General features: G+C 42.1%; 3 protein-coding genes across 3 annotated transcripts in view; 2 read left to right on the forward strand and 1 right to left on the reverse strand.

Moving 5' to 3' along the window:
- LOC126004088 (peroxiredoxin-1) overlaps nucleotides 1-21,705 on the reverse strand; it is a 1,184,503-nt gene that overhangs the window by 522,096 nt on the left and 640,702 nt on the right. The window lies entirely within an intron of this gene.
- VASH1 (vasohibin 1) overlaps nucleotides 1-21,705 on the forward strand; it is a 967,981-nt gene that overhangs the window by 421,376 nt on the left and 524,900 nt on the right. The gene's annotated exons all lie outside the window — the stretch shown is intronic.
- The window catches only part of GPATCH2L (G-patch domain containing 2 like), a 53,453-nt gene that overhangs the window by 25,862 nt on the left and 5,886 nt on the right, over nucleotides 1-21,705 (forward strand). Inside the window, exons 6-9 of the mRNA XM_049770405.1 lie at nucleotides 1,058-1,125; nucleotides 2,490-2,529; nucleotides 5,560-5,645; nucleotides 19,234-19,328. Of these exons, the coding sequence (XP_049626362.1) occupies nucleotides 1,058-1,125; nucleotides 2,490-2,529; nucleotides 5,560-5,645; nucleotides 19,234-19,328 (289 nt within the window). The remainder of the gene's footprint in view (nucleotides 1-1,057; nucleotides 1,126-2,489; nucleotides 2,530-5,559; nucleotides 5,646-19,233; nucleotides 19,329-21,705) is intronic.

The following is a 21,705-nucleotide window of genomic DNA, read 5'->3' on the forward strand; positions in this document are numbered from 1 at the left end:
AGGAGAAATGAGCATGCTGGTATGACTCAGAAACAACCAAACCAAACAGACAAAAAAACCCAGCAAAGTGAAGGGAGGCAGTTTGCAAATTCTTGATATGGAATTTGCAAGTTCCTGATATGTTCACTGTCAGTGTTTCATTGCCACTAGAGGAGAATTGGTCCTTGAATATGTCCTTGTGTGAAGGCTATAAAACTAGCCCTATAACTCTAGGGGGCTTGGTGTGCTGGCCTCTTCAAAATAGCTCTTTGGGTATGTCATGGGGCCACACCTGACTGTGCTCAGGTCTAAATCCTGGCTCTCCACTTAGGGATCACTCCTGGCTTTGCTAAGAGATCATATTTGGAGCCAGGGATCAAACCAGGCTCAGCCACATACAAAGCAAGTGCCTGACACCCTGAACTTGCTCTCTTGTTTTGTTTTGTTTTAAAGGAATTAAACATTATTCATTTAAATTTAATTTTTGGCTCTCAAGCCGCACTTTTCATGCTGAAGGTTTACTCAGGAAAGACCCCTGAACTCAGATTCTGCTCATGAGAGACCCTTAACTGTGCTTGAGGGTCCTTATGGTACTTGTAGTTGAAATGGGGCAAGTGTCTCAACCCCTGTTCCCGTTTCCTGCCCCAAGCTGTGATTATTTTTTTTAAGATTTTAATCTTTTCTTTATGGTTTAATAACTCCAAGAGTTGTTACTATATTGAAATACCAGATATAGGGACCAGAGAGATGGATGATACAGGGATTAAGTTATTTACTTTGCACAGGGCCGAGCCTGGTTTGATTCCTGCCACTGCACATGGTCCCCAAACTCTGCCAACTCTCCCATCCCCCCTAGAGGGAAAAATATGGTAAATAATGTTTATAACAATTAAAAAAAAACATTAAGAAAGCTCTTAGAACACATACTTTGAGGGTAGATCTCTTTGAAAATAACGTTGCTATTGGAGTTTGGGACTGACACTTAATCTGTGTCCTTGAGGTTAGAGGGAAGGGCTTAAGGACACACTTCTCTGTGCATTTGTTCTGTGTTTTGATGATAATTATCCTTATCTTTCAGGAGACCAGCATAAGTACTCTGGGCACTGAGAGACTTGGCCACATCATTAGTGACCCTCGACAGAAAGAGTGAGTCGTTCTTCTAGCTTGTTTCATAGTGTTGGAGGCAGAGGGACGTTTTACCAAAGAGCTTAGAAATAGGATGCTAGGACTGAAAGATCAGGGCTAAGTTGTACTTTAAACACTTAGCATAAATATAACAAAATCTTGTTGTTTTGGGGCCACACCAGCAATGCTTAGGGGTTACTCCTGACTCTGCACTCAGGAATCACTCCTGGCAATGCTTGGGATGCCTTATAGGATGCTATGAATTGAACCCAGGTTGAAGGCATTCAAGGCAAGTGCCTGACCTGATAGTCTGTCTTTCTGGCCTCTGTATAGCAAGGCCTTTTTTTTTTTTCTAGACTGTTACTTCTTTGCCTTTTGTATCTATAGTTGCTTTATTGTAAAGCACGTTTTAAATTCTAATTTTCTTTTTTTTGGGGGGGTGGGGGTCATCACCCATTTGACACTCAGGGTTACTCCTGGCTATGTGCTCAGAAATTGCTCCTGGCTTGGGGGACCATATGGGATGCCAGGGGATAGAACCACGGTCCATCCTAGGCTAGCACTTGCGAGGCAAGAGAGCCATCTCTCCAGCCCCGAATTCCAATTTTCTTAAACTAATCTCAGGAATTTGTTGTTCAAATGCTAATTATCTCTGATTTTACTTATATGTTCTTCCTTTTCCAAGGGAACTATTCTACCTATTGGTAAAGTGCAGTTGAAAACCTGTGTGTGAAAAAAAAAAAAAAAAAAGAAAAAGAAAACCTGTGTGTGATTATAGGAAGAACATTCCTCTCTTCTTGGCTCGAACCATTGTGGAATGGGAGGACCTGTTCCCACAGCATAGCTGAGAAAGTGTTGGGGTTGCCCTGAAATCCTGTGGTGTTTTTTTTTTTTTAAGAGTACCCAGTATTTTTATTCTATGACATATTGGGCTTTTTTTTTCCCTTTGAAGAGTTATTTTCCCCCAAAATATCCTTTACACATAGAATCTCTCTTCTTAATTCCATTCTGGATCAGCTGCATGCAAGACAAATGCCCTATCACAGTGTTATCGCTTTGGCCCCCTCTCTTTCTTTTTGTTCTTTTTTTGCTTTTTTTTTTGGAGGGGGGGCCATCACACCCAGTGACACTCAAAAGTTTACTCTTGGCTCTGCGCTCAGAAATTGCTCCTGGCTTGGGGGAATCATATGGTCAGCCGCGTGCAAGGCAAATGCCCTACCGCTGCACCACCACTTCGGCCCCATGCCCCCTCTCTTCTTTATTTCATCTCCCCTCCCAAATTCTTTATCTTTATTATTTCAGTATCTTTCCATTTTCTTTTCTCTATAATTTTCCTACCACTTCTTTTATTGTTTTCTTTCCTGTTATTCTCTCCCTCTCTTTAGTTTCTGGTTACCATCAGCTGGAAAAAGAGAACGAAATCAGGTAAGATCGTTTTGCTCTGCCACCTTTGTTTTATCCTTTGGTTTCCTTTTCCTTAGAAAGAATAAAGCATTGACTTCTGATTTTCCTCACGTTTCTGCTTGTGCACAGGAGGTAAGATTCTTCTTCCCTGTAGTTTTCTGATTTTCCTAAAGTATTGTTTTACAAGAGCCCCCAGTGTTCATCAATAAAAACTGTAGCCATCTCCCTTTTGGAGTTACAACTGTCACCTTCAGTTTATTCCATGTAACACACATCTCAGAGGAGTTTCTTTTTGCCATTGTAAGTTTGAACATTACAGTTAAAAAATAAGCGTAGGCCTTATCTACTTACAGTGTAGTTCAACATCTGGGTCTTGTGCTGAGAAGTAAGAGGCTAATTAACGCCTAAACATAGGAAATAGGAGGTGGTGGAACGCTACCCCCTGCCCAGGCTCTTTTTTTTTTTTGGTTTTTGGGTCACACCTGGCGGCGCTCAGAAGTCACTCCTAGCAGGCTCAGGGGACCCTATGGGATGCCAGGAATTGAACCTGGATCCGTCCCAGGAAATACCCTGCCACTGTGCTATCTCTTTGGCCCCACTGCTCAGGCTCTAGGCATATCTAGTCCCCTACAGAGCTCACAATTGAAAAATTATTGGCGCTTGATAGCCTTCTTTATACTTGAAGCTTTTTTGATTTTGTGGGAAAGGGAATACTTTATCATGATAATTATAAAATTGATAAAAAAAATTTCTTCAAGCAGCCTATTTGTTTTATCTACTCACTGGATGGCATGGCTACTATGCAAGTCTACTTATAAATATGTAAGAATTTTACAGTTGAGCCCTCCTTCATTATGGTTTCAGAATGAACCAGAGCAATGATAGATGTAACCAGTATATAGCAATGGGGTGTTTTAAAATGGCTTATGGACCCAATTTTTATTTAAACTATTTTATTTAAAATAGTCTACATGGGGAAAAAAATGTAATCATATCAAACTTGTTATTTCAGGCAAGTAACAAGGACAAGTCTGAGTAAAAGTAATTGCCATAGGGGCTGGAGAGATAGTGTGGAGGAAGGATGGTGGTTCGAATCCTGGCATCCCATATAGTTTCCTAGCCTGCCAGGAGCAATTTCTGAGCATAGAGCCAGGAGTAACCCCTGAGCGCTGCCTGCTGTGACCCCCCCCCCCAAAAAAAAAACCCCAAAACAAAACAAAAAGTAATTGCCATATATGCCAGATAGATAGTACAGGAGGTAAGGCTCTTGCCTTGCAGGTAGCTCCTTTAGCCACCACCCTGGTGTGATTCCCGTATGGTCCCCCAAGGAGTGATCCTTGAGTACCACCAGGTGTGGCCCAAGAACAAATAAAACAAAATTTTATATAATAGAAAAAAGCAATACAAGTGGTAGATAGAAAAGGAAAGACTAAAAAAACTTGATGTGGTTTTTATGTGGAGCTTGAAGTTAGCGTATTTGCTGTTGCATCTAAGCCTAAATGCAGAAAAGACCTATGCATTGCTTGCAAATGCAATTAAACTTTTAACCCAGAGTCATACAGCAAGTAAATCTGGGAGTGAACCAGTCTTTTAGAATTCTTTTGAAATTACCTTTCAGAATGCTTCCAATCTTAAGGTACAGTTCTAAATTTTTGGAAGATGATTTTCTTTTTTTTTATTGTTAAATTATCTTCGTTTAAACACCGTGATTACAAATATGATTGTAGTTGTATGATTACAGTCATGTAAAGAGCACAGCACCCCCTTCACCAGTGCAAGATTCCCACCTCCAATTTCCCACATCTCCTTCCTCCCAACCCCACCCACACCTGTACTCGAGACAGGCTTTCTACTTCCCTCATTCATTCACATTGTTATGATAGTTCTCAGTCTAGTTATTTCTCTAACTACACTCATCACTCTATGTAGTGAGCTTCATGTCATGAGCTGCACCTTCTAGCCCACGTCTCTCTTGTCTCTGAGATACTGCTAAAAATGTCATTCATTTTTCTTAAAGCCCATAGATGAGTGAAACCATTCTGCATCTTTCTTCTCCCTCTGACTTACGTCACTCAGCATAATAGATTCCATGTACATCCATGTACAGGAAAATTTCATGACTTCATCTCTCCTGACAGCTGCATAGTATTCCATTGTGTATATGTACCACAGTTTCTTTAGCCACTGAGATGATGATTTTCTGTTGTAAGAAAAGACTAAAAAAAAATTCTCACAGACAAAAAAGTTAGCTATTTTCATATATGGTGTCCCAACGGGTTATCCTTTGGATGTCATTAGATGTTCTACAGATGAGAAATTAAAATTTATTTGGTACTTCACTAACTCTCAAAATAATCACTTGGAATGGTCAGCCAGCCAGGAATCTATGTATTTTACAGATATAGTTTAATGATAAAACTCAAAGACATTATGCAGTTTTTAACAGATAGCAACTCAGGGACCAAGTTTGGCATCCCAGTTCTTACTTGAGTTCTCTTTCCGCTCCACTGTTCTGTTCTGCTGGTCTCTGCGAGCCAACCAGTATTTCCTGAAAATATTTGCCAGGATGTGGAAATGAAAATATTATCTCTTGGGAATAGGGCTGGTCATCAATAGACTTAAGTTACTATCTTGTAGCAGAAACCACTCTCTTCTGCCACTTAAACAATTATCATGTATCAGATTTTTTGAAAAATTGTTCACCAACAAGTTCTTGGTTTGTTTGCTTGTTTTTGTTTTGTTTGGTCCTTTGTGATGCTTGGGGAATCCAGCCTACTCCTCCAGCTTGGAAAGCAAACACTCCAACCCTTTGAGCCTGCTCTGCAGCCTAGAGTGTTGTTAAGGTTTTTTCATTTATTTGTTTTAAGATGTTTTAGATCGACTCTGCTTCTCTTCTGGATCACTTTTGGATTATGTGTGACTTAGTGAACGGAGCCTGTGGTAGGGCAGAGACTTTAATGATCAGAGAGGAAAAGTCATCACAGAGAGGGCAATCTTGAGGGTCAGGTGTCTGTATGGCCTTACTGACTGTTCTCTCACTTCCCTCTGCAGTTGAATCCGCTCTCTCCCCTCTACTCCTTGGACGTGCTCGAGGATGCTTCTCACCGAAGGTGTTCGCCGGCTCATTGCTCTGCCAGGTACTGTCTTCTAGGGGCTGGGACCTTTTTTCGGGCATCAGCATTTTTTTCTTCATTTACTTATTTTCGATGGTTATTGCCACACTGTGATTTAACAATACTGTTAGTCAGATGGGATTCTTCTTCTAATGACACATGCCATTTTAGAAAGTATGTTTGAATATAGATTATTTGATTTTATAACCATATTATATAGTCAGGAAAGGTCTTACAAATACAGAAACAGAGGCCAACTGAAGAGGTAGCTTTCTTGTGGTCCCATGACTAATCTGTGGGTTAACACTCAGTTTTGACTGAAATCTTGTGACTCATAGATTTTAGCTAAAAGCCACACCTCTAAAACACATTTCCAGTGTTCTTTACCATGAATTGCCTGCTGCCAGCATGCCCAAGCCTTGTCATTCAAACCTCACCTCAGGTGTATCAGGAATGACACAAGTGCCTCCTTACCAAGAGGGTTGAAGTTGTACTTGGGAACCCCTTTTCCTGCCTTGGCACCTCTGTTCATCCCTTTACCTGAACAGTGTCTCTGAGCTTTCCTCACCAATGATTTTCTCTTACTGCGGTCACCTCCAACTCTGCTTGTTTTCTCTTTCTTCCCCTTACAGCTTTTATTAATATCTGTAATGAGCAGGTTTGGGAGTCACAACCCCACCCCCTCTCTCCACCTTCCACATCTCTCTAACTAGAATATAACTTCAAAGTGAGGAACCTGACCTTGGTCCCTAGTGGTCTCAGTGCCCAGTCCAGAGCATGGTACCTAACTCAGCTCTCAGTGTGTTTGTCAGCATGAGCCTTTGTCTGCATCTTTCTTTGGGAAGTGAATGCAGTTTTGGTGAGCATCTCTCAGCAAGGCTTTTGATGCCCAGAAGAGCATTTGGTAGACTGGATTGTGGAATTTTTGTTATTTTTAATATCACAAGGAATTTCTTTCCAAGAGTTTGCTGGGCTTTATTTCTTCCTGACAAATTCTGAGTTGAATAAACTCACAATTTTGAATTTCAGACTGCTCAAAGATAGTCTATACTGGCATATAGAGGAACCCTCATACTCAGTCGATTGGGGAATGCGGGTCTAGAAGTGACTTTGACACAGGAAATAATCCACACAGGTTAGGAGATAAAACAGGTTAAGGAACTTCCACCACAAGCTATCTGCCAGCAGGCAAAAGGGCACCAGGAAGCAGACAGGCAAGCTGTGGGTCAGAATTAGAAGAAGGCTCTCTGACCCAAGGACTTTATTGGGAAGGGTAGGCCCACACCCATGGGTGGTAGGGTTAGGGGGCCAACCCAGGGATTCTCTCCCAGGTGGGACAAGCACGTGCAGAAAATATCCTGAATAGGTTGAAAATCAGTTACTTCAACACTAGGTTCAATGGCTCGATTCTACTCTGGGTTATGTACTAGTGTATCCTGTACTACACTGTCTGTGTTGCTGCACCCAGTTTCTTTCCCCCCACTCACACCTGCTACCAGAGATGTGGCATTTCAGTGGGAGATGTCTGAAAAGGCGACACTGTTCACCAATGATGCTGTTCATGGACAATGGTGGGATCATGAATGGCTCCTCCAGGGCCTTTACCCGAGTAATGTGATGTTTAGTTGAGGACATTTGCTGATTGCTGCTGAATGCTGACTCTTGACAATGTTTTGCCTCTATGGAGCTTACTTTCTCCTGAGAAGGTCAGTGGTGGGAATCCTCAGTTGCAGCATGGAGTTCAGATACCTAAAGGGCTACCCCAGAAAGATTTTAGAGAAGGTACTCCTAACTCAGGGGCTTAGGGACTTTTCTTAGAGCTGCGTTGGCTTACACAAGATTTCAGCCTCGAGGAAAAGAGTCCTGGAAAATTGGACGTAGAGGCTCTTTAGGAAGACGCTCTCCCTGAGGAGAACCACATCTTGTAAGGCACTACTGGCTGATCTCTTGTCCTCCTTCCTCTTCCTTCTGCTCTCTAGCACTGTGCTGTGTTCCTTTCCCAGATTCGACCCTGCCCAACAGGGTTCTTTGGTTCTTTCCATGTCATCATCCTCCTTCTCTTCTTGGCAGTGCTTGTGGTTGGACTTGGAAAACCTAAACGTGTCTAGTCCGTGCTTCTGGTGTGCTCAGCTTTAAGAAAATACTGCTTCAAGCACTAGTTTGCAGAAATTTCCTGCTGGTCTATTAAATTTCTAACTGGCAGCGGTTTTCTGCTGCCTGTGGGTGATCTGCTGCTAATAGTGTAGCAGGTACCGAATGGTTGGAAACCATGGCCTCAGACCATTACTGCAAGCTGACCGCCAGAGTGGATTTCATTCTTGTTCTGCTCAGTGTCATTCCCAGACCAGTGGATACAGAGTGAGCTTAATGCATGGAAGTTCTTTAAGGCAAGGGGAGAAAATTGTAAACTTAGATGATCATAGTCTTCAAAAAGCTGTTTTTTGTTTGTTTGTTTCAAGTATATGTAGAACGAGCAGCAGAGTTGCTTGTGTGTGAGGAGTGCTTCTTCGGAGCCTAACTCCTGGGGAGATAGTTTGGGAAATGGTGGTGCGCCATCTCTGGGCAGTTTTAAAAAACATGCCTGATGAAACAGCCCTGGTACTCTCTCTGTCCCTTTGAAATAGCAGGGGGCTGGCCAGACCAGGGGTCAGCAACAAAGAGCTGTCAGCTCCTTCATGGCTGACCAGCAACACTGGACTCTGTGCTGGCTGCTGGGCTTGGTAGAAACTGTGTTTCACACAGCCAGGCCTGAGGAAGAGACAGATGAATGGCTATATATTAAACATGTTTTGAATAGAAATGTTTTCTCGCTCTTGTTCCATTTTATTTGTAATGGGAAAGGATTTCTTTCAAGGCATTTGGGTAACATGGGGAGTTTCATACCCATCATTAGAATGGTGGCGGGGGGGAGGATGTATGTGACTATGATACCATTAATGGTATAATTTTATTTTGCTAAGAGAGAAATGTTTCCTATTTTATCATAGGAACTTCACACCCATCATTAGAACGTGTGTGTGTGTGTGTGTGTGTGTGTGTGTGTGTGTGTGTTGACTATGTTACCATTAGTGGTATAATTTTATTTTGCTAAGAGAGAAGTGTTTCCTGTTTTATCACAGCTTTCCCCGAGGAGAGCTGGTGTATTAATTTGCTGTATTGCCTCCTGGCTGTTCCCAGGCTGTTTTTCCTCTTCATCATGGAATTTTTAATGGCCCTACTGCCTCTTGGGAAGCTTGTGAGAAAGAGTTCCTCTGGGAGTGCTTCCCTTTTTTTCACATGCCTATAATTACTCTCCTTTAAGAGCACAAAGAGTTTGATAATCATGCCTGGACTGGGAAGGTTTCCCCCTATCAGGTTACTGAGCTGAGGCAGCTTCCTGCCTGGATGTTGCCAGTTCCTCTCTCCCTCATCTCCCAGCTGCCTCCTTGGGGTTCCAGCATATCCAGGTATAGCCTTAGTGCTCTGTGTGAGACCTGGGAGTGACTGACATCGGAGTGCAATAGCATCAGGGGTGTGTGTGTGTGTGTGTGGTGGGTGAAGCATGAATGACCTCATTGGACTCTGCTGTCTACTATTTCATTGCTGTAAACAAAGAAGTAGCGGGATGGTCATTTTAAGAGAACAGCATGGGTGATTCATTTTAAATGGCAGGTATAATGATGGGAGAGAGAGTATTTGTGGTCTTTGTGCCATCTGATGGATTGGTGAGTTAAAAATGCTGCTCAAGAAATAGAGACAGAGCACAACAGGATAAGCATATGCTGTGCATACAGGAGGCCCAGGTTCCAGCTCTGGCCTCACATGATTTCTCTGAGCATCCTTGGGAGTGAGAGCCAGGCGTTGTCCCAGAACATCCCCTCCAAACCCCCCCCCCCCCAAATAAAAGGAGAAGAGGAGAAATAACACTGTTGGGCTGGAGTGATAGTATAACAGGTAGGGTGCTTGCCTTTCACCCAGCCGGCTCTAGTTCTTATCCCTGACACCCCATATGGTCCCCTGAGCCCACCAGGAGTAAGCCCTAAGTTCTACTGGGTTTGACCCCAGTCTTCCATGTTCTACCCCCAAAAACTTACCATTGTAGAAATACTTAAATTTGTAACTTTCAGCCCTGACTGTGCATTTGAATTCATCAAGAAGCTTTAATAAATATAGCCATACTGTACCACCTCCCAAGATTGTTCTGGGAGGAAGCCTAGGCATTGACATTATTTTAAAACTTCCAGATGACTCAAATTTGCAGCTTAGAATCATTGCCCTGAAAGCATATGATTTTCTGACTGCTGCTTTGGAAGACCCACTTCCTAACTGGCACCAGCTCCCTGCTCTGGTATTGTGGGCACCGTTCCTTACAAGAGCTTGAACTCTGGGCTCCCAGCTTCAGAGAGCTGCCGGTGAAGGGTGAGGGTTGAATACTGGGCCCAGCACAGAGTGCTTATTGAGCAGGAGATGTGGTTGGGTGGGACTACTGACAGGTAGGTGGCAGGATGGTGGATAAAACTGTTAAGATAGCTATTTAGGTTTGTTTCAGTGGGTTGGTGGTTAGAGGGAGACTGTTGTTAAACGGGTAATAATGGGTGTTAAAAATGCTCCTGCTCAAACAGCAGATGGTGTGTGTGATTGGTGTCTGGTAAAGGCAAAGGCAGTGCCATTGCTCTTGAAGACATGGTCACTGAATGGCAAGAAGGAACTAGGGCCAGAGGCACTTTTCCTGGTCTGAGAGATTTATTGGCATCTGTGCTGACTATTTTTATCTTAGAAAACCAGAACCAGAACTCACCAGTTCCTGAATATGTCTGTGGCATACTTTTGAGCTTTCTACAACTTTAATTAATCCTTCCTCTCTTCTATCCTGGGTGATTTGGTAGTTACCACCATTTCCGTTTGCTTCTTTCATCTTTCAGTTCTGAAAAAAAAAAAAGCAGAGCTTTTCATGTAAGGAGAATTTTCCTTTGAGAGATCCCATTTTCAGTTTCAGTGTGGGTAGAAAATACTGACCTACAGTGCCCTGATTACACAGCTTCTTTATTTTATTTTGTGTGTGTGTGTGTGTGTGTGTGTGTGTGTGTGTGTGTGGTTTTTGGGTCACACCAGGCAGTGCTCAGGGGTTTTTCCTGGCTCCGTGCTCAGAAATTGCTCCTGGCATGCACAGGGGACCATATGGGATACCGGGATTCGAACGGATGACCTTCTGCATGAAAGGTAAACGCCTTACCTCCATGCTATCTCTCCGGCCCCCTTTTTTATTTTTTTTATAATAATGTTTATTTTGACCAAAGTGGATTACATATCTTTCACAGTAATATTTTAAGTACATATTGATATTGAATCAGGGGAATTCCCACCACCAAAGTTGTCCTCCCACCACCCCCAATTTTTGCATGTAAAGCAAGCTCTTGTTGACAATAATATTTTAGGTACATGTTGACTTAATATCAGGGGGATTCCCATCACCGAATTGTTCTCCCTATACCACCGTTCTCATCCTACCTCCCATATCTTCCGCCCTCACCCCCGGGGTCTCCTCAGTGCCTAACTTGCTACTTAGTGGTCTTACACCTGTTTGGTCTTGATGGCTCCCTTATTTCCTCCTGTAACTGGGAGTTGGGACTAGGTAGATCAAGTTACATGGTTTTGTTTGAAGAAGAAAAAAGTAATACCCTGGGGTAAAAATCAAATACCCCAAATGGGCGGAGTCCTTCTAGAGGCTCTCATCATCGATTTGAGAGACGAAGGGGAAAAAGGTGAATCACTCCAACAGTACAAAAGGAAGTGTCAAATAAAATAAAATATCCAGTGAGCACTCCAACAATAAAGGTAAGCACCACATAAGAGCCATGATCTTGATAAAAACATGGCAGAGCACATAAAGAAAGAAAAGAAAGGAAGAAAATAAATATATAAATAAAAATGGAGACAGCAACTTCAATAACCACTCCAAAACAAAGAAATCGACAAAAACTAGATAAATAAAAAAAAGGAGAAAAATTGTTTTGTGCTTTTTTTTTTCCCTCCTGCACAGGCACAGTAAATATGGGGTCATTCAAAATTGAATTTTCTTGGCCTAAGAGCTACAGGGTTTCTCCACCCTTAGAGTATATTGTCATGGGATTAACTATAGACTCTGTACAGGTTCGTTTACTCTCCCCTTGGTGCTTTCGTGCTGTTTGGAAGACTTCTGCTCCGTCCTGGGTGATAAAATCAGATCTCTGTATCTAAAGATCTCGGTATCTACACAAGTCAAGGGGTGGAACTTATGAAGTCTTTCTTTGTGGTTCTAGAAGTTTTGCTCCCTCAGTGTCATTTTAATCCATCTTCTGTGGTTGGTGGTCTTGGTCTTTGTGTTGATCCTAGGATGTTTCCAGAAAACCCATTCCATTGCAGTTGTCTCAGACAGACCTTTGGAACTGGAGATCATGGTTGTTGTGCAGGCCATTACTCAAACTCTAGACTAGGGCTTTTTTATTGGTCCCAGGATACATACAGTCCGGTCATGGTTCTATCAGCCAGTCATCTGTAGATCGCAATCTTGGCTTTTGGACAGACCAAAGGGTGATAAGTCTTCTGATTTTGTCTTATCGTTAGCTGGTGGGGTAGGATAACCTGCTCTTAGGTCAAGTTGTTCCCATTTCCTCTTTGTCAGGATATCATATTAGAGCTGACACTTAATGGTGTCCCAGCAGTATTAAGGATGTCCCAGATGGGATTTGTTTCCTGTGGCTGTTGTGAAGAACTGTGCCATTTCTACACAGCTTCTTTATTGAAAGAAAGAAAAATCTCAGGGCTTCTGTTATTTGCTCCATACTGTCCTCACTGGACACTGCATAGGCAGTGTGAGATTATGAGGATTGCTAATAGTGTGGTGATGGCCGAAGTAAGAATGGCTTTACTAGGTCAGTGGGAATTTCCTGTATTGGTAGCCAGTACTGTGGTTTTTGTTGTCCAGTTACTACCCTGTAACCCCCTTAAGATAATCGCGCTTTTCTAAACTTTGAGTTCGCCTCCAGAGTTACTTGCTGGTGATGGGGTGTGCAGCTTCTTGGGAGTTCTTTAAACGGCCTTCAAATGGAATAAAAGGGGAGGCAATTGGATAGTGTTTGGGGAAAGAAAAGAGAGACCTTTCTCCCAGTCAGAGAGTTGAGATAGGGTAGGTTGAGCTCATTGTAATTCATTTTCTCTGTTCACAAACGTTATGATCTGCATATCAGAGTTGTGTGCCCAGCTGGCTGTGCCACTTGACAAGGAGTTTCAAAGAGCAGGAAGACAACTCACTTTGTGCTATTAATTCTGACCTTTGGAGCCAGAGTAAACAGCCTCAGGTTTTACCTCAGGGCTTGGGGAAGAACCTTTTATTGGTTCTGTATCTGTGGGGAGTGCCATGGCACACAGCAGCTCTTTCTCACCTCGGCCACGGGTAAGGAAGAGTCTGAGCTATAATATTGGGCACAAGACTGTTCGGCTCCACTGGAACCTGCTATTGTACAGAGCACCATTCCTGACTCTCTTATCCTCAGTGGGATGTTCTTGTTTACAGCAGCTCTTGGCTGGCGCCTGTTTCCTGTTGAAATGGAGTGGATGAAAGGTTTTCACTCTCTATTTATCCATTGTAATGTCCCCGTCTTTCCAGGTAATGTGAAATTCTGCTGTTCCTGTGGGTAGCATGAAGCAGCTTTCTGAGATGATGACTTTGACCCAAATGAGGGAAGTTGATTCTGGGTTCTTTTCAGGTGCTAGGAAACAGTTTACCAGGGACTGCTGAGGGGGAAACTGCTGGAGTAAAGCAACTGGTAGAGCTGCCAGGATCTCTCACCCATGGGCCACCTCTGTGCTTGGAGCTGGGGAAAGCTGCTTCTTTCCTGAGCTGCCACCACTGACATCGACCTGGATCCTTTCCTAGTCCAGTCTCTGTAAATAAATATTGCCCCTACTGGGCATTTAATAAATGTCCTTAACCCTGAAGATAAAATGGACTGAGGAGAGGGTATCACAGGAGATGGTTAGCTCTTGCTGCCCCTCACTCTGCCCTAGCACCTTGCTCCTTCCATAAGGTCCTGTGGCCTGTGTCTGTTCTCTGTGCATTGACCACCTCACCCTGTGGGGTTGGGAAGCGCCTGTGGACAGGCCCTGGGCTCTGTCATTGGGGGGTTGCCCTTCTCACATCTGGCACAGTGCTATTCACGGTGAAGGCTTCCATAAATTGTTGTTAAAAGTAATTGGAGGGAATAGATTAGCAATTAAGGAGAATAATTGGAATATATAATATATTTGACCTTTGGTCCTCAGAAACATCAATAATTTGTTCTTGCCCTTAACGGATTTGTATGCGTCTAAGAAAAAAAATCTAACAAATATATGCTAGTTTATAATAAATTTCATTTCTATTTCATACCCTCTTAGTGAACTTTCCAGTAGGTTTTTTACACTGAGCAGTTTGAAGGAGAGCTCTTTAAATTAGTGTCCTGGTGGATAAACTATTTTCTCTCTCCTTAGCATTGACTTTAAATCAAGTGTGGTCATTTCAGGTGTTTTTCAGTGGTGGTCGTTTTTTCGACTTGGTTCTGTGCATGTATTTCTCTGAGTAATTGTTTTCCCCTAAAAATAAAAGTACGTTCCTGCCCCAGGGACATAACAGTCTGCTTGGTTTCCTATGTAACCGTTTAGTTTTTACAACTCACCTTTTCTTAGAATTATCTGCAGTGAAAAGTCAAATGGAAGTGTGTTTATGTGAGAGTATATTCAATATGCTTTCAAGAATCAGTCTGGGGACCCAAGTGGTCCCCAGTCTGAGTACAGTGTTAGGGCATTTGCCTTGCATGCAGCCGACTTGGGATGGACCCAGGTTTGATCCTTGCTCAGCATTCCATATAGTCTCCCAAGTCTGTCAGGAGTGATTTCTGAGTACAGAGTGAGGAATAACCCCTGAGCGCCGTCGAGTGTGGTCCAAAAGCAAACAAACAAACAAACAAAAAACAAACAAAAAATAATCAATCTTTGACTTTCACCTTTACATTTATGATAGGAATATATTTTAAAAAAAGGAATTTATGAATTTCTCCAAAGTAAAACTTCTTACGATATGTCCCCATGTCCCCATGGGCCTGCAAGTACTGTTCAAAGAGTGGCCTCCCACCTGCACTGGGAGAGTCTGTGCCCCCCAGAATACTGTACCCAGTGGGATGAGCCAGAATACACCCAGACCCTGGCTTTTCTTGTGGGTCCATGGCTTCTATCCTGAAGAGCAACACTTTTCTCTCTAAATACATAAATACATAATCATTCTGTGACATTTTTATTTTATGGCAGGTAGCAGTGCTCAGGGGGGTTCCTTCTGGCTCTTACTCTGGGCAGAGTTCAGGGGACCATATGGGGTACTGGGCTAGAATCTGGTTTGGCTACAAGCATGGCCAGCAAAAGTGCCTGCTGTACTGTCTTTCCCGCTCCCCTTCTGGGCTTTTTAAAGCTAAATATTTAGATCACTTTTATTGACTAGTGTGGCCATGGGTATTTGGTGTCTTTCCTAACTCAGTAATTTTCATCGTATGTAAGAGCTGTAGGGAAAATTTTAGAATAAATGCTCTTCTGATTGTCTCCCTCCTGAGTTGTGGAGGCCTGGTGATTGGCAGGAGCATTTGTGCTTCTGCTAACTGTCAGTTCCTATTCCAGTTCAGGAGGAAGTTGAAATTGAGGAGTGAATTTAGCTCCATGGAAGGGCCCCTCTGCCCTCCCTCAAAGAAAAAACTTATAAAGTTTGTAGCATAAGAACAACAACTATGTGCTCCTCTTGAAAAAGATTTTTAAATTTTTAAAGATTATTTTAAATTGAGGTTTTTTTTTTTTCTTTCTTTCTTCTTTTTTTTTTTTTTTTTTTTATTCAATTCCCTTTCTCTGACCAGGGAGGGGGCTGTGGATAGGGTAAAAAGGGATGCTCAGACTTTTCTTCTGTCCTTTGTGGTACTTGATTGTGCATTATTCCTTTCCAAGTTTCTATCTGGCCTGCGTAGCTGGTGATACTCTCAAAATAAAATGACACAAATTACATAAATAGCACATTCAAAAGAAGAGGAGTCAAAGCAGTTCAGTGCTCAGTGAAAATAGCGGCCGGGGAAGATCAATCTCTTTTCCTTTTTTTCCCTTCCCTTCCCTTCCTTTATTCTTTATGCCTATTGATGCAAATTGCTGAAAGGGAGTTATTTTGGGAAAAACAAAACCTCGGTGCTGCCTCTTGAATGGGCAGCGGGAGAGCCGCAGTTGCCTTCCCCATGCTTAGGTCCCCCTGAATAACACAGGGAGCCCTTCTGGCCCCACACAGATGCTTCTCTTTTGGGGAACTGACCCTGGTGGAGTCCTGCGCAGCATGGCGGCCATCTCCATGCTCTTTAAGTCTCGGGTTTCTAGCTCCCACTTCTTTGGTACTTGCTGTAGGCTGGCTCTGGGTCCTTGACTTTCTCTGTTCTCTAACCTTCTTCCCAAACAGGGCAGCCTTCACAACAGGTTTTCCCAGGTAGTAAATGCCATGGTCACTAGTGTTCTCTCAAAGACAAAGAGGAGGAAAATCTCTCTCGTCCTTGGACTGAAAGTTGACCTTACGTCTTTCTCTTTCCCCAGATCTTTGCTACAATGGGACTTTGGAGAGAGGGAATTATCCCTTCTCAGCCCCAAGTTCTGATGTTCTCATCAGCCATGCTGGAGAGTTTCCAGGGCTGTTCCCTACTGTACTTAGGAGACCCTATGGTGCTGAGGATTGAACTGAGGTCCACTCTATGCAAAGGAAGCATTTAGCCCCAGTATCATCTCTTTAGGGAAATGATTTTATTGTTTTACACAGAAATGTGTCATTTCTTGAAAATGTGCCATAAATGCTGCTGACTCAGCCCATAAAGTAGCGATCTTGTATGTCCTTATCCATCTCAGACGGACGTACAGCATGCATGCCAACCTGAAAAGGGTGGCTGGAGTCTAAATAAAAAGCAGTATTTATTTATTTATTTATTTATTTATTTATTTATTTATTTATTTATTTATTTCAGCTCAAGTTTACACTTTGAGAATTACCTTAAAATCCTTTCGTACTTTCCTATCCCTGTCATTTCACATGTGTGGTGTAGAAACATTTTATAAACAGAGATCTTGAAGCAGTTTTTCAATTGAACCTTTTACTGGAAGCGAAAGCTTTTTACCTCTTTACATCCAGAGACAGATACAAAGAAATGTACACTCAGTTAAATTTTCTTGAAGTCCCTCCAAGTGCCCAGCTTCTAGATCGAGACACAAAGCATAGTGTCATAGGGATATCTGTTCGTGCCTTTTTCAGTCACTGTTCCACCCTCCCCAGTGCACAGAGGAACCATTGCTGGTCACCAGTACCAAAGTGTGGTTTGTGAAAATGGTATTAGCATTACATTGAAAACATTTTGAGATGACTGAGTTGATTAGGAATATAAATGGCTATCCTTTTTGGAATTTTTTTTTCCTTCTGAGGTACTTGAGGAAATACAAGGGTTTTTTTGTTTGTTCGTTTGTTTTTTTTTTGGGGGGGGGCACACCCGGTAGTGCTCAGGGGTTACTCCTAGCTGTGTTCAGAATTCACTGCTGGCAGGCTCGTGGGATCATATGGGATGCCCAGGATAGAACCTGGGCCCCGTCCCAGGTTAGCCACATGCAAGGCAAATGCTCTACCACTGTGCTATCACTCTGGCCCCAAACTACAAGGTTGAATTGAAGTAAAGGGTTTGGGACATATAAGTTGGTGTCTGGTTTGTAGGGGAAGTGCAAGTTCTACACTCCACATGTCTCTGTTTTGATAAGACCAAATATTAAGATGTTTCTTTATTGCCTGTCTTTGACTGGAAAGGAAACCGGAGGCTCCCAAACTTGTTTAGCCTACCACTCCCTTTGCAGGAAAGATGTTACTCAGTGTCTCATGGATAACTGTGTTCTATAACAGAGAGTGCCCCGAGTTACCTTTGAGGCTGCTGTTTCCAAGTTGGAGGGGGCTATAATATCACCCACTTTGGCAAACACTGATTAGATTGAAGGAAGGCCTGTTTGCCTTTGACACTCTGTCATCTGTGTTTATGATTACTTAGTCAGCATGCTGGTGTAGACACATTCCCAGGGCATCTGCAAGGTATGAAAAATGAATTGTTTTCCCTTCTCACATTTATATTTACATTTCTCTTTGGGAATTTTAACTACTCAAGGAGCACTTAAAGTTAATGTTTTTATATAGAAGAGAATGAGTGACAGAAAATATTTGGAGAGCATTTTCCAAATCAGGGATACTCTATGGGATGTCTGTACCTATTCGAGCATTTTTTGCACCCTAACATTAGTTGCCAAGGTTTCATTCAAATTCTTAACTTCATTGTAGATTACATTGACTCTCAGTTTTTTTTTTTTTTTTTGCTTCTTAGAGAAACGTATATGCATACATGCTTTTTAAACTATGAAGGTTGCCAGATTCACATGGGAACGTTTGTCTGTTCAGCTGTTGTCTTCGTGCCTTATTGCTTAATAATTAAGTTCTTTGAAATTTGTCTGTACTTCTAGTTTTAAGACTGTTAAGCTCTGAAATTTGGCTCCTCAGAGCAACTATATAGTTTATTTGGTACAATTCTAGTGGGTTCCTTCTAACTGTTACGTACTTTGGCTATATTTTAAAGTTGTGGTCAAATACCATGCATATAATTTAATATTTTTACGACTTTTAAGTAGGCAGTTAGCTCTTTGAGTTCTGACATTCTCCTCTATTCACAACAGATATTTAATAATCTGTCAATCAACAAATCTTTAACGGGGATCATTAATTATAGCACAATGTACCTTATGCTATGGTTGGCAAATCATTGGGAAAATATGTAAAATATTTAAGTATGATTCTTATTCTCAAGGAGACTAAGCTTCTTTTGAGAAACAAGATGCATATATTCCAGTTAAGTAATGATTTATGGTTGGAGGCCTTGAAAGTATGAGGAAAGTTTCTTATAAAGCAAAGAATTGACTTGGTCCTTGCTATATGAATAGCCGATGTCTTATTTGAGAGGATCAGGGACAGGACACGACCTAAATCAACACACCAATTAGTTATTTCAGTAATAAGTTTATTGTTTTTCAGCGACTCTTGCTTTCCAAACTTTGAAGCTTTCACTTTTGTTTTATTTTTTTCTTTGAAAGTAAGTTGAATATTTAGGTGAGGGAACATACTTCCACGTCATAGTTTTAAATATCTTAGAAATCAAATTTACTTATAAAAATCCAGATTTGTAGTGATATAAGGGTTAAATTCCCCATTAAATTTCTCCAAATACTGTGTTTATGCAGCATTAAATTTCCCAATATATTGCCACCTGAGAATAGGTATTTCATTAGTGAGTTTAGGACAACTGCAGTTCAGTTTTTATAAAAATTGATTGTATAAAAATGAGCAGGTTAATGAATCACATTTATTTTGAATTAATTTTGATTGTCTGCTGTTGTGAAATCAGGTAAGAAGTTTGGAACAGTTAACTTGTTGTGCACGTCTTTAATGGGTGAGGGGATTTCCTTTGGGCTGAGTGTCTGTGACTTAGAATAAGAATTATGAAGTTAAAGCAGTCTTTCTTTCATGTGTCTGCAGACAGGCAAATCTACACTTGGGGCCCCCATGTTCACGTGACATCAAGAGGAAACGGAAGCCTGTGGCCACAGCATCTCTCTCCAGTCCAAATGCAGGTAATTCCATGTGGCTAACACTTACTAAGCACCTGCTGTGCCAGGCACTGAATTGCATGTTTTCAGTATCTGTTCACTTAACCTCTCCATAAGGTTATTTTATTCCCATTTTTCATGGTTAAATCGAAGGTCACAAGTACTTTGCCCGGGAAATTCTGACCTCCTACTCCTGCCCTTGAAGCCTCTTGCTTCTGCAATGTCACATGACTTTCTTGGGTTGAATCCCTCAATTTTTCACAATCTTAGGTCATCTGACCTTTTGTTCTAGCACCAACAGGAAATCAGTTCCTTGTGAATGAAAATCCAATTAAGGTGACAGTTTAGCCAGAAGCCAAGGAGCCATATGGGATTATTTACTTTCTTATTTAGTGTACAGCCCATTACTTTCTCATTTTTTTTTAACATCCTTGGTTTTTTGTGTGTGTATATTGAAATACTAATGGTTTACCAACCATGGCATGAAAATTCTAATTTTTAAAAATTTAAGTTGAAGCCTTTTTATTTTCAGGTATAACTAACTGGGAGAAATTAGAATCTTTGGGGTTAGAAACCAAACAGGGGTGTAATAAAGTACCTTCTAAGAAGCTGGAAATGTTCTATGTCAGGAGCTTGGTAGGGATTATTTGGGCATGAAGTCAGTAAAGAGTTGCTATCATTTATGCAATTTGTGTATGTTATCCTAACATGAAAAAGAAGGCTGGATAGTTATATATCAATACAAGATTATTGATAATCTTGATAGATAAATTTTCTTTGGAGTGAAGAGAAGATAGTTCAATATAATTTGCACTTGGATAAATCATGTTATTGCAAGCAATTTAGGGTGAGCTACTCTGGATAAAAAGATTGTTGGGGGGGCCGGAGAGATAGCATGGAGGTAAGGTGTTTGCAGAGGACGGTGATTCAAATCCCGGCATCCCATATGGCCCCCTGTGCCTGCCAGGGGCGATTTCTGAGCATAGACCCAGGAGTAACCCCTGAGTGCTGCCGGGTACGGACCCCCCCCCCCCCAAAAAAAAAAGAAAAGATTGGTGGGAGAGAGAGTTCAGTGGGCAGAAACAAATGCTTTGCATGCTGGGGACCAGGATCCTCTGAGGATTTCTAGGAGGGCACCTCTACCGTCCTGCACCAACACCAAGCCAGGAGTTGCTCCCAAGTAGCTCCAAGTACGATGCAGAAGCAAACAGAAAGATGGTCGTGTGCTTGTGAGACTTATCAGACTTATTATTGCTTTTAAACACTTGAGGACTGCCTTTCTCTCCCATTCTTTTTTTCTTGTTGCTAGTGTCATCACAGTGTCAGGGGTTTTTGAGGTATATGCAACAATGTGGAGTATTGCCAGGGACCAAACTCATGACTTCACACATGCAAGGCAGCTATCCTCTCAGCTGGATGTCTTTCTTTGTTGATGATAATTCTCTGTGAGGACATTGAGTATATTGAGTATTGTATTTTCACCCCCACAATAATACCTATTGAAATGATCAGCTGGAACACCAAGTGAAGAGTGACTGGCCGACAGGCAAGGGACACTTTCTCTTTTCTGATTTTAGAAGTCTCAGCCTGCTCTGAAATGGACTTCTCTGCAAATGCTGCTTTCTAACAGTTGGTGCAGAATGGTCTTCATGATTATAGTTCTTTCCTTTTAGCCAGGGCTAAGGCCAGAACTGAAGCACTTGGTATGTTGTCACTCAGATTTTGCAACAGCTCTATGCTGCCGGTGCTGCTTTTAATTCTCGTTTTACACAGTAGAAAGCCGAGGCTCAAGAGTGGTTAAACCAATGCCCAAGGTGGTGGATTACTCACAAAACCCAAACCAAACCTGTTTTCCTGTTTTCCTGGAGTGCCGTCCCCCAAATAGAGTAGATAGTTCGTCTTTTTAGAGCCAATATGGCTGGTTTCAAATTCTGACTCAACAGCAGAACCCAGACCTTCATTCCTTCCACGGTGTCAGAAGCATTAAAACGCACACCTTGTATGTCATTTGTTTCTTTTTCTCCCTTCCTTAATATCTAACTTCCACTTACTCTTTGATTCTGCAAAAACAAAGACCTGTGAGGGTGACTTTGGGTCTTTATTCCTCATTTAAGGTGGGAAGTGTCCTGGAGGTCTTAAACTAGACTTAAGCAGTGACTGCACATTCCCGGCACTGAGCCCAACTCCACTCCTCTGCTCACTTGTTGACTGAGCTCTGCTTCACAGAACATTTTCTTTTCTTCTCCTCACAACCCGAGTGCCCCGTGGAGGTGAAGGACATAGCCTGAGCCCGCGCCATCAGTCAGGAGAACAAATGGGCTTGCTCTGCCTAACATCGGGCCATCTCGGATTCCACCTCTTTTATAGAAATGAGTGATGAAGAGAGGTGCGTTCTGCTTTG

The sequence above is a fragment of the Suncus etruscus genome, chromosome 3, assembly GCF_024139225.1.
Source record: "Suncus etruscus isolate mSunEtr1 chromosome 3, mSunEtr1.pri.cur, whole genome shotgun sequence".
NCBI lineage: Eukaryota > Metazoa > Chordata > Mammalia > Eulipotyphla > Soricidae > Suncus > Suncus etruscus.